An 18,025-nucleotide genomic window follows, 5' to 3' on the forward strand; every position below is an offset into this window, starting at 1 on the left:
ATGGAAACCCTAGGATTCTTGAAGGAGATTACAGAGGTAAGAATTTTAGTATTATTGAGGAAGGGAAGATGGAAGAGAAAAGGGGAGTTATGTTGACATGATTGTAGTTCAGTAACTCGCAGCCTGCCCATCCATGTCTGTTGCATGACCTTTTATCTCTAAACCCATTTTATCTCTCACTTTGGTAATTTTTCCATTGCAAGTAACTGTTTCCTTTTTTGCTTATTAATTCATTGCATCTTTCAGATGACATATGTTAAATATACTGGGGTATTGTCCTGTGCAATTTTTTTATTTCCCTTCTTAGAAATAGGCACAACTTTTGCTCTCTTCCACAGCATTTGATATCACACCATCTTGTAATAATCTTTTTCATTACTAAAAAAAGATTTTGTTTTTGCACACTCTTTGAGCTCATATGGAGAGACTTCATGAGCATTTTATGGTTCAGGACTTCAGTAGCCTGTGTATTTCTGTGTAAATGATATGTATGGGATCTAATTTATAATTGTACCTGCTTGCATTGTATGAGGATAGAGTCATACCTCTTAAATTTATGTATTCTGTCTACATTAAGCATGTCCTTAGTCATGTCCTTCCTTCATCTACCACTCCTATACTATAAAAATATTTCTTTACATTATTGTTTATAAGTTTCTCATCTTATTAATTGTTATGTCCTTTGGTTCCTCTATCCCTTCACCTCCCAAAGAGCTGTCTACTGTCCACTTCATTGATCTCTTTAAAAACTTAATAGTCATTATCATGTCACCCTTTAGCCTTTCCTCTTTCAAGGTAGGTAAGTTTAAAGCCTCCAACCTTTCCCTGTAGCTTAATTATCTTAATTCTGGTACCATCTTTGTTGCCCTCCTCTGGACTTTCTCTGTGAGCTCTTTGTGCTTCTTTAGATGCAATGACCAAACCTGAGAAATATATTCTGGTTTTAGCTTTTATATAGGATATGAACAAGGTGAATTGGAACGATGTGGTTTACTGGAGTCGACGTACTGTCAATGGACTGAACCAGGGCTTGTGAAGCATCTGGGGTAAAGCATGAAAAGGTCTGTCAGGTCTGGATGTGGATAGGGAGCTGTAGTTTTGGTACATTACACATGACAGCTAGATACTGAGTGTGAATGATTGGGGCCTTTTTGTCTGTATTCCTGGCACTACCTCGCTGAAGCAGGGGATAGTGATGCTGTTTTCCTGTGGGGTGGGGTAGCAACAGGAATGGATGAAGGCAAGCATGTATGAATATGTATGTAATGTCTGCATATGTGTATGTATATGTATGTATATGTTGATATGTATATGTATGTATATGTTGATATGTATATGTATGTGTATGTACGTTGTGGGCGTTTATGTACATATGTGTGTATGAGTGGATGGGCCATTCTTCGTCTGTTTCCTGGTGCTACCTTGCTGACCCAGGAAACAGTGATCATGTATGATAAATATAATTAGATATCTTGCTAAATATTTCCTTATCCATATTCTTGAATTCTATTTTGATACTTTCCTGCAGACTGTTTGTCCCCTTAACTATTCTCTTGTTACACAATATGTGACTGGCAACAAATTAGGGTCATTTTTAACTCCCAGGTCATTTTCACACAGAATTTTAAAGCTTATTTTCTGCTATATGATAATTATATTGAGGCTTTTTCTTTGTGTTTTCTCATCTTCATTATTGTACAGTTGCTCAGAATGAATTTCATCAGCCAAGTTTCAGACCAACTTTGGAGATTGTTTAGGTTCCCTTGTCAGCTTATACAATCCTTCTTGTCAGCTTATACAATCCTCCTTGCTTTTAACTTCCCTCATAACCTTTACAACATATGGAAGCACATAAAGGTAGAATTCTATACTTTCAAGCAAGTCATTAATATTAATCAAGAAAAATAGAGGTACTAGGACCAAACCATTTAGCACTTTGCTGGTCACCTCAACCCATTTGGAAATGGTTATTTTAACATGTGTCCTATGTTCCCTTCCACTGAAAAAAATCTGTCCACTGTAGGAGTTTGTCCTATTTCCTGCTCGGTGAACCATCCATGCAGTACAATGTCAGTGTGTATGGATGTATGTATGTATGTATGTAGGTTGTATGGAACTCATCTGAAGAAGAGAATCAAGTATGTAGCTTCCTTACAAAATATTTTGAAGCTTAGATAGAGAATAAATATTCCATTCATCCTTTATTGTGGATTGTTTCATATTACAGAAAGTTGTAGTTGAAGGAATGCCTGGTACATCAGATCTTTGTCAGCAATGTATACCTCCCCTTTTTAGATAAGATGTAATTTATGTAGAATCTTATTGAAACCCCTTGAAAATCAGCCTTTCATAAGATTATGAAAAGACATTACATTTTAGTTTTAAGTTCTTAGATACTAGTATTTATAGTAGCATTTATAGTAGTTGATATGATTTTGATGTAGCATGACACAATGCAAGTGCTTATGAGATTATTCCATTATTTTTCTTCAGTCAGCAATGATAAGAATTTCATTAGAAGCAGCTGGAGCTATGCTGGGACTAAATGATGTGTAAGTAAACCCATTAGAGAATTTTTTTTATAGCTAATGCAGTATTAATCATAATTCTTCAATCACTATTTTAGTGGATGGCTGCATCCAAAAATGGAGGTTCTATATTTCAGAGAACTTGGTTGGTGGTCTTGTGTTAGAAGATGTGTCACAAAGTAGCTAGAGTGGATGGGACTGTAGTTGAATTATTCAAGAAAGGGGATGACATTCTTATTTTTGGTTAATTTGGATTTTCATTTTCTTTATGGCTCAAGGTGAGGTGCTGGAGGACTGGTGGAATGCATTGGTGATTGAGAGGGTGGTGTCATGCACAGAGCATCAGACTGGGGAGGAACAGTATAACTAAGGGAGTGGTAAAGAATGTATGAATCGTATGTTTGATCAAAAGAATCTAAGTGAGAAATAACGTGCTGAAAGAAAGAGAAAGACTCGTGTGGCATTATGGATCCAGAGAAAGCAAATATTAGGGTGGACAGAGATGCCTTGTGGATAATGATGTGAATATATTGTGTGAGAGGGAAGCTACTGGAGGCAGAGAAGAGTTTCTCAAAAGAAAGTAAGGCATGTTTACAAATAGGAACAGAGGAGGGTGAGTGGTTTCTGGTTAAGGTGGGTCTGCAGCAAAGGTGTGTGATATTATTTTGGTTGGTTGATATGTTTTTGAGTGAGACGGTGAGAGAGTCATGGAGATGGGTGGATCTGCAGTCTGTTAGGAGCCAGAATGTGAGTCAGATGCTGTTTGCTATGAATACAGCTCTGATGGCAGACTCAAGTGAGAAAATGCAGACAGTGGTGTGTGAGTTTGGGAATATGTAACAGGAGGAAGTTGAGATTTAATATGTATAACAGTAGTCATATTAAGTTTAGCAGGGGAGAAGGATATGTTGGTTAGAGTGCAACTTTGAAGAGAGAGAGCATGCAAGAGATAGAGCAAACTGGAACAGTGTGGTATACAGAGGAGGACATACTGTCAATGAGCTGAATCAGGGCATATAAAATGGTTGTGGGAAGAGGGTGTGTTGAAATGGTTTTGACATATGGAGAGGAGGAATGAGGTTTGGATGAAGAAGAGGGTGTACAACTCAGAAGTATAGGGGACAGGGAAAAAGGGGAAATTAAGGATGGATAGGAAGATGCTTTTGGTGTTTAGGATCTGTACATGCTTGAAGGCTTGAGGTGTGCAAGGGATAGAGCAAACTGGAACAGTGTGGTATACAGAGGAGGACATGCTGTCAATGAGTTGAGTCAGGGCATTCAAAATGGCTGTGGGAAACCACAGAAAGATGTGTGGGACCTGGTTCTGTAGGTATGGAGCTCTTTTTTTTAATGCAGTATACCTTTTTTTTTTTTTTTTTTTTTTTTTTTTTCTCTCCATAAGAAGGAACAGAGAAGAGGTCCAGGTGAGGATATTCCCTCAAAGGCCCAGTCCTCTGTTCTTAACGCTACCTCGCTATCGCGGGAAATAGCGAATAGTATGAAAAAAAAAAAAAAAAAACATTTTCAAGACATGTATATTTGAAGGTATAGTAGTCCCAACGTATACATACACATACGCAGCCATATACATGTACATATTCATCCTCACTTGCCTTCATCCATTCCCAGCACCACCCCACCACACTGGAAACAACATCGCCTCTCCCTACATCAGCGAGGCAGCATCAGGAAACAGACAAAGAAAGACCACATCTGCTCACACTTATTCTCTAGCTGTTGTGTGTAATGTATTTAAAGCACCAATTAGGTGGCCTCAATTAGGGTATTCAGTTGCCTGTGTCATCTCAGGTTTGAAAAAAAAGTCATATTATGCACATTGAACATGAATTTTTTTTACTCAGACCAAACAGACAACAGCATTAAAGAACAGAATGGTTTAACATGGGGTAGAATTAATCCTTTTGAAATATGCCATCAAGACCAATTAATGTTAAAAGAATGATGTAAACTCATCTTACTTATTATGTTGTTTTTCTTTTTCTGAATGGAAATATTTCTTTAGTTACATATCAGGTGCTTAGGTACTATTATGAATGTAGATATCATAACTTTTGTGTCTCTTTAGAACAGGTGACTGGACAGCTGGTGGTCTGTATACACCAGATCAGATCATAACTGAAGTAGCAGGGCTGTCTCCAGAGGGGCTTCACTGGCGTCAGCTGTTCATAAAATTGGGTGAATCTCCAGAACTCATTCCAGTGCCATTAGACTCAGCTAATCATAGTATCATCATCTGCCAATTCATTGGGCCCAGTGGTAGGTTGTCATTATGTGACAGCTTATAATCTTTCAGAATATCTCAAAAAGGTAGGCTGTAATCTTTAAGTTCTTTCATCATTTGTGTTTTACAGGAACTACACTGTAATGATGTGGAGATTGGGGATTGTGAATCACCTATGAAAATTGAAATGTTATATGTAAATACATTTCATTCCACCAGCCCAAGAGTAGACTGGGAGGAAAGGAATTGGTTTGGATGTAAAGGATCAGTGTTGACAGCAGGAATTATGGAATTTTTCATCCCCAGGGCCATATTTTTAAGTTTAAGGTCACAGATAGTCATAGTGTTCACAACAGGAATCATGGAATTTTTCACATCTACTTCGTAACTGGGGAACCAGTGGAGTGACTGAGGTGATACTTTGGTCTAAATATTACCAGCTACCAGGCAGTGTGCCATGACCCAGGATCTAACCATGAAGGTCAAGTTTACAGAGGGGGTTATGGTATTTTTTTCATGCCTGCTTCATGAAAATTGAATCACTGCAGAGATTTTGCATTGATACTTTGCACAGTTACTACCTATCACCAGTTGATGTGTCATGAAACCTCCCCCCAGTTGTCTTTTCAAGGTTAAGGTCATAGGAGGGGTCATGTTATTTTTTGTGTCCATTGCTTACCTTTTGATCCAATAGAAGGGTTGCAGCAATGCTTTGTGCAAATGCTACTCACCACTAGACAATATGTTATGAAGAAATGTGTCTTGACCCTCTTCCACAGTTGCACCTTAGAGTTTACCATATAGAAATGGTAGTTACATGCAAGGTTCTTGGAAATAGGGTCAGGTCTGCAGTTTTCTAGGGGTAGAGGGGTGCCTTGAGGTTAATTAACTGCTGTTTGCTCCTGACATGGCTCTGGTGGCAGACTCAAGTGAGAAAGTGCACAGTCTGTGTCTGAATTTGAGAATATGTGTGTAAGAGGTGAAGGTTAAGAATTAATTTGAATAAAGCTAAGGTTATTAAGATTAGCATGGAAGAGAGACAGGTTGGTCAGAGTGTGCATGTGAATTGAGAGAACCTGGAAGACTTTTTTATATACCTGGGAGTAAACATGGCAGCACTTGGAAGTAGAAGTGTGAGAGGGGACTAAGGTCCTGGGTGCATTGATGAGTGTGTGCAGCACTACATCTTGCATGTAGAATTCTTATTTGAAAATAGAATGATAGCATCCATATAGAAATCCAGTCACTCTCTTAAACCCTAACAGATGTGAATCCAACCTTTACCTTCTTGTTATTCTGGATGACCAACCACTCCCACTCTACAGAGCACCGACATATTAGGTATTTGACACTCACTCCCCACAACTCAGATATCAGGAAAAAGACCGTAAAATCAAGATATTCTCATGAGCATTACTGTCACCAGTTTAGGACAAGAAAAAGAATCCTTTAGTACTCTCTTTAAAGACTTCATCCTCTTACCCCTAAACTATGTCTAGCCTGTTTAGTCACTAGCCTTATCAAAAGCAAACATGACAAAATTACAAATCACACAAAATAGCACTCGGAACCACCAGCAAATGCATAGCAACTACAAACATTCAAGGAACAAAAAATACTCTCAATACATTCCCATCTTAACACATTTAGCATCCAGTTTTTTGCAGTAGTGCTAACCCTTTCCCACCTCAGCTGTTTCATAGTCATCCACCAGCTTCCACTCAAAAACAAAAAGCTCAGTCCTGCCTCATACTTCATCTGCCTACAGTTACAAATTTTTTCTGTCTCATCTAACACCATTTTGACAAAACTCTTTCACTTTGTAGCTACAAACTCTTTCACTTTGTAGTGTCTCAACAAGCAATAAACAATAGCCCCACCCACCCATTCTTGAACTCCATTCCCCTAGACATACAATTATCTGAAACTGTATTCCCCAAACAGATGTGAGTCACACTTTCTTGTCAGAGCTTGCTATGGACACCATCCATTTCTCTATCATCACAAACAGCATATCACAGGACACACAACACCTGCTCCTCATCTGCCTTGCACTCATCCCACCAGGACCAACTCACATCACATACTTCTTGACCTGTAACCATGGCTGATAGAAGTGACTAGATTCCTGAACACTAGGAACACCACGGAAGGGTTTCCTGGGACAGAAGTAAGTATGTAAGAAATCTGTGCTTTTGTTTAGTCATTTGACAAATATCACATAGCTACTACTGATTATTTCAGCCTTTACAATCTGTGTTGCATGAATTATCCAGCATAAGGCAGTGCTTTCAGAATGTTCAGGCATACAGATATAAGTTTAGCAAGATTATTCCAAGTTCTCATAACTATTGCCATAAAACATTACTGATCTGTAATTCAGGGCTAATCCAGTTGCCTTTTTCATATATGGCCTATATGTTGGCTCCTTCTCATTCTATTCTAACATTGCCCATGAAGGAGATAATGAGCTACATTACATTAAGGTCTCTTCATAATCTTTGAATACAAATGGTTATGTCCATCTGGTCTGTAAACTTCATGTGGTTGCTGCTCCTTCAGGTGCCTTATTACTCCTGTCACATTTATTTGATTTAACTTTTCTGTGGTATTCCTTCCCCCTCCCAGCAGCTAGAAATGGGACTTCCACATCTTTATTAGTACCAAACGTTCTGAAACCCTGTATTCAACTCATCAAATATGTTGTCATTTATGATAATAATCTCCCTATGAGACCAAGATTGAATTTGGTGTTCATCCAGTCCAGATTTCTGTAGTGATATATGTTTCTACCTCATTTTTGGTACTCTAATAGTACTTGCTTAGCTTAGTTGTTGGTAAGCTCATGAAGGATATATGAATGAGCATGCATATACAGTACCTTGCATATGTATGTGTTCATGCCTTTTAAATACTAGAAGTGGTCACTGATAGCTTAGCATATATCTTTTTTATTTCACTAAAATGTGATCTTTCTTACCTCCAGCCATTATAATAAGTAATGAAATAATCAGAAATACATTTGTTTGCTATTGATTAGGGGATGAGGGCTCTAAGTAAACAGTTTGCATACTGTTTTAACAAGGCAAATTTACAGGGGTAATTGTTGGGTGATGATTGAAGTAACTGCTTTGTTCATTACCATAAGACTTTTAGCCACTGCCTTACTCGCTTCACAAATGTAATGATAAAGGAAACCTTTCCTTTATGTGAACCAGTCTAGGATTGTTTAGCTGAGTTGATAAACTGCACATAGTTGATTAAATACTGGACGCTTTATTGTGTATTCATTGTTGAAGACATTCTTTTTCCAGATTGTTGGACCGAGCCCCCTGTTCCTTCAGTCAACATGACACGTGAATGGGATTTACGTCAACACTATCTTGCCCAGGCTGTCTATCAGTGAGTAGTTTGGTAAATGTACCTCTGATTATCTCGTTTGTCACTGCTGAATATAGATTTTCACTCAGTGTTGTGCTTTTTAAAAGTGACTAGCAAGCTGTGACTCCATCATATGTAGCCAGAAATATGTATGACATATTTATCCCAGTGGTTATTACTCTTTTCTTGAACTTGATGTTGCCATGTTTCTTAAAAACATGCTACTTCATCTGTTATCTAGGCTGTCTCTGAGTCAATCCAAAATATAGGGGTCAGTAAGTATAGCTAGCTTGCATAGCAATGATTAATGTGTTTTATTTATTGCTGCTTTATTTATATTATGCCAGAATATTTTACTAAAATGGCCTCAGAATTGCATAAAAAGATCTCTTTGAGTAATGATTTACTTTTGACATCTTTATTTTCTTCTTCAGAAATTTATTTCATGCTAGAATTGAGAAATTTGTAAGGGGAGAAAGTTTTGAATGATTTTATTATACAGTAGTGAAGTTGATAGTGGGGAGATCTATGAAGCATGTGGAAAATTTGGGATTGATTGATTTAATGAACTAGTTAAAACACTTATAGAAATCAACAGAATCTCTGAAAACCTCTTTTAGCATCCCTTAGCCACTGAGATTTATCTTATTTTTCAATTTTTAGTGGATATATATCAGTGATGTGAAAAAAGGAGAGATAGGTAGTATGTTTGAGGAAAGGAACCTGGATGTTTTGGCTCTGAGTGAAACGAAGCTCAAGGGTAAAGGGGAAGAGTGGTTTGGGAATGTCTTGGGAGTAAAGTCAGGGGTTAGTGAGAGGACAAGAGCAAGGGAAGGAGTAGCACTACTCCTGAAACAGGAGTTGTGGGAGTATGTGATAGAATGTAAGAAAGTAAATTCTCGATTAATACGGGTAAAACTGAAAGTTGATGGAGAGAGATGGGTGATTATTGGTGTATATGCACCTGGGCATGAGAAGAAAGATCATGAGAGGCAAGTGTTTTGGGAGCAGCTGAATGAGTGTGTTAGTGGTTTTGATGCACGAGACCGGGTTATAGTGATGGGTGATTTGAATGCAAAGGTGAGTAATGTGGCAGTTGAGGGAATAATTGGTATACATGGGGTGTTCAGTGTTGTAAATGGAAATGGTGAAGAGCTTGTAGATTTATGTGCTGAAAAAGGACTGGTGATTGGGAATACCTGGTTTAAAAAGCGAGATATACATAAGTATAGGTATGTAAGTAGGAGAGATGGCCAGAGAGCGTTATTGGATTACGTGTTAATTGACAGGCGCGCGAAAGAGAGACTTTTGGATGTTAATGTGCTGAGAGGTGCAACTGGAGGGATGTCTGATCATTATCTTGTGGAGGCTAAGGTGAAGATTTGTATGGGTTTTCAGAAAAGAAGAGTGAATGTTGGGGTGAAGAGGGTGGTGAGAGTAAGTGAGCTTGGGAAGGAGACTTGTGTGAGGAAGTACCAGGAGAGACTGAGTACAGAATGGAAAAAGGTGAGAACAATGGAAGTAAGGGGAGTGGGGGAGGAATGGGATGTATTTAGGGAATCAGTGATGGATTGCGCAAAAGATGCTTGAGGCATGATAAGAGTGGGAGGTGGGTTGATTAGAAAGGGTAGTGAGTGGTGGGATGAAGAAGTAAGATTATTAGTGAAAGAGAAGAGAGAGGCATTTGGACAATTTTTGCAGGGAAAAAATGCAATTGAGTGGGAGATTTATAAAAGAAAGAGACAGGAGGTCAAGAGAAAGGTGCAAGAGGTGAAAAAGAGGGCAAATGAGAGTTGGGGTGAGAGAGTATCATTAAATTTTAGGGAGAATAAAAAGATGTTCTGGAAGGAGGTAAATAAAGTGCGTAAGACAAGGGAGCAAATGGGAACTTCAGTGAAGGGCGCAAATGGGGAGGTGATAACAAGTAGTGGTGATGTGAGAAGGAGATGGAGTGAGTATTTTGAAGGTTTGTTGAATGTGTTTGATGATAGAGTGGCAGATATAAGGTGTTTTGGTCGAGGTGGTGTGCAAAGTGAGAGGGTTAGGGAAAATGATTTGGTAAACAGAGAAGAGGTAGTAAAAGCTTTGCGGAAGATGAAAGCTGGCAAGACAGCAGGTTTGGATGGTATTGCAGTGGAATTTATTAAAAAAGGGGGTGACTGTATTGTTGACTGGTTGGTAAGGTTATTTAATGTATGTATGACTCATGGTGAGGTGCCTGAGGATTGGCGGAATGCGTGCATAGTGCCATTGTACAAAGGCAAAGGGGATAAGAGTGAGTGCTCAAATTACAGAGGTATAAGTTTGTTGAGTATTCCTGGTAAATTATATGGGAGGGCATTGATTGAGAGGGTGAAGGCATGTACAGAGCATCAGATTGGGGAAGAGCAGTGTGGTTTCAGAAGTGGTAGAGGATGTGTGGATCAGGTGTTTGCTTTGAAGAATGTATGTGAGAAATACTTAGAAAAGCAAATGGATTTGTATGTAGCATTTATGGATCTGGAGAAGGCATATGATAGAGTTGATAGAGATGCTCTGTGGAAGGTATTAAGAATATATGGTGTGGGAGGCAAGTTGTTAGAAGCAGTGAAAAGTTTTTATCGAGGATGTAAGGCATGTGTACGTGTAGGAAGAGAGGAAAGTGATTGGTTCTCAGTGAATGTAGGTTTGCGGCAGGGGTGTGTGATGTCTCCATGGTTGTTTAATTTGTTTATGGATGGGGTTGTTAGGGAGGTGAATGCAAGAGTTTTGGAAAGAGGGGCAAGTATGAAGTCTGTTGTGGATGAGAGAGCTTGGGAAGTGAGTCAGTTGTTGTTCGCTGATGATACAGCGCTGGTGGCTGATTCATGTGAGAAACTGCAGAAGCTGGTGACTGAGTTTGGTAAAGTGTGTGAAAGAAGAAAGTTAAGAGTAAATGTGAATAAGAGCAAGGTTATTAGGTACAGTAGGGTTGAGGGTCAAGTCAATTGGGAGGTTAGTTTGAATGGAGAAAAACTAGAGGAAGTAAAGTGTTTTAGATATTTGGGAGTGGATCTGGCAGCGGATGGAACCATGGAAGCGGAAGTGAATCATAGGGTGGGGGAGGGGGCGAAAATCCTGGGAGCCTTGAAGAATGTGTGGAAGTCGAGGACATTATCTCGGAAAGCAAAAATGGGTATGTTTGAAGGAATAGTGGTCCAACAATGTTGTATGGTTGCGAGGCGTGGGCTATGGATAGAGTTGTGCACAGGAGGGTGGATGTGCTGGAAATGAGATGTTTGAGGACAGTGTGTGGTGTGAGGTGGTTTGATCGAGTAAGTAATGTAAGGGTAAGAGAGATGTGTGGAAATAAAAAGAGCACGGTTGAGAGAGCAGAGGAGGGTGTTTTGAAATGGTTTGGGCACATGGAGAGAATGAGTGAGGAAAGATTGACCAAGAGGATATATGTCTCGGAGGTGGAGGGAACGAGGAGAAGTGGGAGACCAAATTGGAGGTGGAAAGATGGAGTGAAAAAGATTTTGTGTGATCGGGGCCTGAACATGCAGGAGGGTGAAAGGAGGGCAAGGAATAGAGTGAATTGGATCAATGTGGTATACCGGGGTTGACGTGCTGTCAGTGGATTGAATCAGAGCATGTGAAGTGTCTGGGGTAAACCATGGAAAGTTGTGTGGGGCCTGGATGTGGAAAGGGAGCTGTGGTTTCGGGCATTATTGCATGGCAGCTAGAGACTGAGTGTGAACGAATGGGTCCTTTGTTGTCTTTTCCTAGTGCTACCTCGCACACATGAGGGGGGAGGGGGATGGTATTCCATGTGTGGCGAGGTGGCGATGGGAGTGAATGGGGCAGACAGTGTGAATTGTGTGCATGGGTATTTATGTATGTGGCTGTGTATGTATATATATGTGTACATTGAGATGTATAGGTATATATATTTGCGTGTGTGGACGTGTGTGTGTGTATACATTGTGTATGGGGGTGGGTTGGGCCATTTCTTTCGTCTGTTTCCTTGCGCTACCTCGCAAACGCGGGAGACAGCGACAAAGCAAAATAATAAAATAAATAATTAAATATATCAGTGATGTCTACTTTTTCCCACATCATGGTAATTGTCACCTGCTTTGTTTACATTTTGATGCACTTGACCTCATTGACTAAACCTCATGACAACTAGATCATCACACATGATAATAGCAGGTACATATTTTTTCAGATAGCATCAAAAATAGGTAATTGTTGGCTGCTAGGGGACATCAGGAAAAATTTTCATTTTTTCTTTTTTAGTTATTAACCTTGCATTTTCCAATGTTTTCATTTGCTTTTTTGGTGATTTACTGTGCTTTTCCCAATTTAGGCTGAAGCAGTTTACCAGAAGTTGCTAACCTCTTCCCTAGCTTTTCTTGTTACCACAGATTCTGTAGTCCTTAGTGATTATGCTATCCAATCCTTTACTTTGTCTTCATCCTTGTTTCTCTAACTTCCTTCCAATGTCTTTCTTGATTTGTCATCCATATTTTCCTTTTCCCATTTCTTCTTATCACTTGGTTAGCTCATCCTTTGACATATTGATCCAGATATCTTCGTATGTCATACGTAACTGCTTTTGTTTGCCATCATATTTTTCCTTCATTTTCTTACTCCTAATTATACTCTATCCCATCTCATAAAATAAAATGTTCTATCCTTAACTCCATCTTGACATACTATTTCCCCTCTCTTAGATCCTCCTGTTACAGTATTTTATTCTCTTCTTTACTTATTTGCCTTCCCTCCATTACTTTTTCCCCACTTTTTCTCTCTTCTTTATTCATTTCATATGTCCTTACCCTAATTTTTTGCATTTACATTTTTCTTTATTCTTTCTTGCCCTAATTTTTTGCATTTACATTTTTCTTCTTATTCTGTGCCTTTTTATTACATTTTACCCCTTTGTTTAGTCATCTTAACGGTTGCAAATATCTTCAACAGTTGCCTTCCGGGTCATTTCGTGAATAACAGCAATAGATCTTCAGAAATAATTGTCTCCTGTTTAGCTCAGCTTGGTGGTTGGTACCCAGTGGCCTTACCACTGTGCCTCCCATATGATGGTGAGTGCTATTGAGAGTGTTGGTTGATCATAAATTTCAACAATGAATAATTTTGTAGGTTTGTTATCACCTCATCACCAACAAAAGTGTATTTTACAAAGTTTGCAACTATACCATTGACTGTGTTTGTATGTGTCAGCAAAGGAACATTTATGCTTAGTAAACATACACTGCATATGCTGCACTTACTCACATTCATGGACATTGTGTTTATATGTGTCAGCAAGGGAACATACATGCTTAGTACAATACACTGCATATGCTGCACAAACTTACTCATATGCATGGACATGTCTACCAAGGAAACTATGCTGTCACAAGTGAGTGAATATGATTTTCGTATATATAGCATTCTTTTCAGAAGTTTACCAGTCCCTAGAAGTACCTCTGATACTGTGTTACCAAATACATACATGTATAAGTTGATCTGTGCCTGGGTGTGAGCCCACAAATTTCACAAGTCAGTATGTGTGAGTACATGGGAAGACTGTGCATTGTACATTTGCCAGTGTTACCTCTCAGCATTTTCATTCTTCAGTATCAAAGGTTATCTGGTTAAAAGAAAAGCGAAAGTACTTGTTCAGAGTTCCATACAAAATTTGCATTAATCAGTTTAGTTTTCATTCATCTCTCACCTATATCCTTACCTAAACATTTTTCTCATCTTTCCTTTGGTGTCCACTCAATAATGTATGTATTGCCTTGATTTTTTGCATCTATATTGGGAGGTTTCACTTGCCCTTTCATACTACCTCTAACTTTATTTTCTCCAACAGTATGTTTAGGTGATGTGCCACTGCCTCCTTCTCCCCAGTTCACCAACGTCACTGATAGCAATTTCCGTCACCTGAATGGCTCTGTGCATTTCTTCTGCCCAGATGGAAGGGTTACGCTTGATGGTACTTCATTGCAAATAGTTACTTGCACACTTGAGAGGGAGAATTTTGTATTCATGCCTAATGTTGTGCAAGATTGTTATGGTAAGTCCTGCTATCAAGGCCATGTATTTGGAAAGTTTGGTCTCACTGGGTAAAGATGTACTGTATTGCAAATATGGTTGCTTGAATAATTTAGATTGTTAAACTCCAGTTGTGCATATATACATTATTTTATTGTAATACTTGATCGCCATTTCCCGCATCAGCGCGGTAGCACTAGGAAACAGACGAAGAATGGCCCCTCCACTAATTTTTTCTTCTTTTTTGCTTTGTCGCTGTCTCCCGCGTTTGCGAGGTAGCGCAAGGAAACAGACGAAAGAAATGGCTCAACCCACCCCCATACACATGTATATACATACACGTCCACACACGCAAATATACATACCTACACAGCTTTCCATGGTTTACCCCAGACGCTTCACATGCCCTGATTCAATCCACTGACAGCACGTCAACCCCGGTATACCACATCGATCCAATTCACTCTATTCCTTGCCCTCCTTTCACCCTCCTGCATGTTCAGGCCCCGATTACACAAAATCTTTTTCACTCCATCTTTCCACCTCCAATTTGGTCTCCCACTTCTCCTCATTCCCTCCACCTCTGACACATATATCCTCTTTGTCAATCTCTCCTCCCTCATTCTCTCCATATGACCAAACCATTTCAAAACACCCTCTTCTGCTCTCTCAACTGCGCTCTTTTTATTACCACACATCTCTCTTACCCTATTATTATTTACTCGATCAAACCACCTCACACCACATATTGTCCTCAAACATCTCATTTCCAGCACATCCACCCTCCTGCACACAACTCTATCCATAGCCCACGCCTCGCAACCATACAACATTGTTGGAACCACTATTCCTTCAAACATACCCATTTTTGCTTTCCGAGATAATGTTCTCGACTTCCAAACATTCTTCAAGGCTCCCAGGATTTTCGCCCCCTCCCCCACCCTATGATTCATTTCCGCTTCCATGGTTCCATCCACTGCCAGATCCACTTCCAGATATCTAAAACACTTTACTTCCTCCAGTTTTTCTCCATTCAAACTTACCTCCCAACTGACTTGACCCTCAACCCTACTGTACTCATTTTTTTTTTTGCTTTGTCGCTGTCTCCCACGTTTGCGAGGTAGCGCAAGGAAACAGACGAAAGAAATGGCCCAACCCACCCCCATACACATGTATAAACATACGTCCACACACGCAAATATACATACCTACACAGCTTTCCATGGTTTACCCCAGACGCTTCACATGCCCTGATTCAATCCACTATATATATATATATATATATATATATATATATATATATATATATATATATATATATATATATATATATATCTATCCCTGGGGATAGGGGAGAAAGAATACTTCCCACGTATTCCCTGCGTGTCGTAGAAGGCGACTAAAAGGGAAGGGAGCGGGGGGCTGGAAATCCTCCCCTCTCGTTTTTTTTTAATTTTCCAAAAGAAGGAACAGAGAAGGGGGCCAGGTGAGGATATTCCCTCAAAGGCCCAGTCCTCTGTTCTTAACGCTACCTCGCTATCGCAGGAAATGGCGAATAGTATGAAAAAAAAAAAAAATATATATATATATATAGAGAGAGAGAGAGAGAGAGAGAGAGATATAAGTTTGTTGAGTATTCCTGGGAAATTATATGGGAGGGTATTGATTGAGAGGGTGAAGGCATGTACAGAGCATCAGATTGGGGAGGAGCAGTGTGGCTTCAGAAGTGGTAGAGGATGTGTGGATCAGGTGTTTGCTTTGAAGAATGTTTGTGAGAAATACTTAGAAAAGCAAATGGATTTGTATGTAGCATTTATGGATCTGGAGAAGGCATATGATAGAGTTGATAGAGATGCTCTGTGGAAGGTATTAAGAATATGTGGTGTGGGAGGCAAGTTGTTAGAAGCTGTGAAAAGTTTTTATCGAGGATGTAAGGCATGTGTACGTGTTGGAAGAGAGAAAGTGATTGGTTCTCAGTGAATGTAGGTTTGCGGCAGGGGTGTGTGATGTCTCCATGGTTGTTTAATTTGTATATGGATGGGGTTGTTAGGGAGGTGAATGCAAGAGTTTTGGAAAGGGGGGCAAGTATGCTGTCTGTTGTGGATGAGAGAGCTTGGGAAGTGAGTCAGTTGTTGTTTGCTGATGATCCAGCGCTGGTGGCTGATTCTTGTGAGAAACTGCAGAAGCTGGTGACTGAGTTTGGTAAAGTGTGTGAAAGAAGAAAGTTGAGAGTAAATGTGTATAAGAGCAAGGTTATTAGGTACAGTAGGGTTGAGGGTCAAGTCAGTTGGGAGGTAAGTTTGAATGGAGAGAAACTGGAGGAAGTAAAGTGTTTTAGATATCTGGGAGTGGATTTGGCAGCGGATGGAACCATGGAAGCGGAAGTGACTCATAGGGTGGGGGAGGGGGCGAAAATTCTGGGAGCCTTGAAGAATGTGTGGAAGTCGAGAACTTTATCTTGGAAAGCAAAAATGGGTATGTTTGAAGGGATAGTGGTTCCAACAATGTTGTATGGTTGCGAGGCGTGGGCTATGGATAGAGTTGTGCAGTGCGCAGGAGGGTGGATGTGCTGGAAATGAGATGTTTGAGGACAATATGTGGTGTGAGGTGGTTTGATCAAGTAAGTAATAATAGGGTAAGAGAGATGTGTGGTTATAAAAAGAGTATGGTTGAGAGAGCAGAAGAGGGTGTTTTGAAATGGTTTGGTCACATGGAGAGAATGAGGGAGGAGAGATTGACAAAGAGGATATATGTGTCAGAGGTGGAGGGAACGAGGAGAAGTGGGAGACCAAATTGGAGGTGGAAGAATGGAGTGAAAAAGATTTTGAGTGATCGGGGTCTGAACATGCAGGAGGGTGAAAGGCCTGCAAGGAATAGAGTGAATTGGAACGATGTGGTATACCGGGTCGACGTGCTGTCAATGGATTGAACCAGGGCATGTGAAGCGTCTCGGGTAAACCATGGAAAGTTCTGTGGGGCCTGGATGTGGAAAGGGAGCTGTGGTTTCGGTGCATTATTACATGACAGCTAGAGACTGAGTGTGAACGAATGTGGCCTTTATTGTCTTTTCCTAGTGCTACCTCGCACACATGAGGGGGGATGGGGTTGTTATTTCATGTGTGGTGGGGTGGCGATGGGAATTAATAAGGGCAGACAGTATGAATTATGTACATGTGTATATATGTAAATGTCTGTGTGTGTATATATATGTATACGTTGAGATGTATAGGTATGTATATTTGCGTGGGTGGACGTGAATGTATATACATGTGCATGTGGGTGGGTTAGGCCATTCTTTCGTCTGTTTCCTTGCGCTACCTCGCTACCGCGGGAGACAGCGACAAAGCAAAATAATAATAATAATGATAATATATATTCCCTGGGGATAGGGGAGAAAGAATACTTCCCACGTATTCCCTGCGTGTCGTAGAAGGCGACTAAAAGGGAAGGGAGCGGGGGGCTGGAAATCCTCCCCTCTCTTTTCTTTTTTTTTTTTTAATTTTCCAAAAGAAGGAACAGAGAAGAGGTCCAGGTGAGGATATTCCCTCAAAGGCCCAGTCCTCTGTTCTTAACGCTACCTCGCTATCGCGGGAAATAGCGAATAGTATGACAAAAAAAAAAAAATATATATATATATATATATTTACCCATTACTTTACTGGTTGTCAAGTTGCACTCCTCTGACCTAGTGTCATATGTAACACTTGACAATACTTAACTCACGCCGCTTATTCCTCATAACTCTAGATTTTCCTGCAGTGAGCACTGTGCGCTAGCCCTGCCTTTTGGCAAAATCATATGTACTGTAGATAGAGGTAGTAGGTGGGAACATTTAGGCAGAAGCATTGGGTAG

The 18,025-nt window shown here is 39.9% G+C and overlaps 1 protein-coding gene across 1 annotated transcript in view; it reads left to right on the forward strand.

The window, feature by feature from the left end:
- Window positions 1–18,025, forward strand: part of LOC139756959 (complement factor H-like) — a 37,642-nt gene continuing 19,617 nt past the window's right edge. Inside the window, exons 1-6 of the mRNA XM_071676904.1 lie at window positions 1–36; window positions 2,228–2,252; window positions 4,620–4,805; window positions 8,085–8,172; window positions 13,096–13,214; window positions 13,991–14,194. Of these exons, the coding sequence (XP_071533005.1) occupies window positions 1–36; window positions 2,228–2,252; window positions 4,620–4,805; window positions 8,085–8,172; window positions 13,096–13,214; window positions 13,991–14,194 (658 nt within the window). The remainder of the gene's footprint in view (window positions 37–2,227; window positions 2,253–4,619; window positions 4,806–8,084; window positions 8,173–13,095; window positions 13,215–13,990; window positions 14,195–18,025) is intronic.

This window comes from Panulirus ornatus, chromosome 23 (genome assembly GCF_036320965.1).
Source record: "Panulirus ornatus isolate Po-2019 chromosome 23, ASM3632096v1, whole genome shotgun sequence".
In the NCBI taxonomy this organism is placed as follows: domain Eukaryota; kingdom Metazoa; phylum Arthropoda; class Malacostraca; order Decapoda; family Palinuridae; genus Panulirus; species Panulirus ornatus.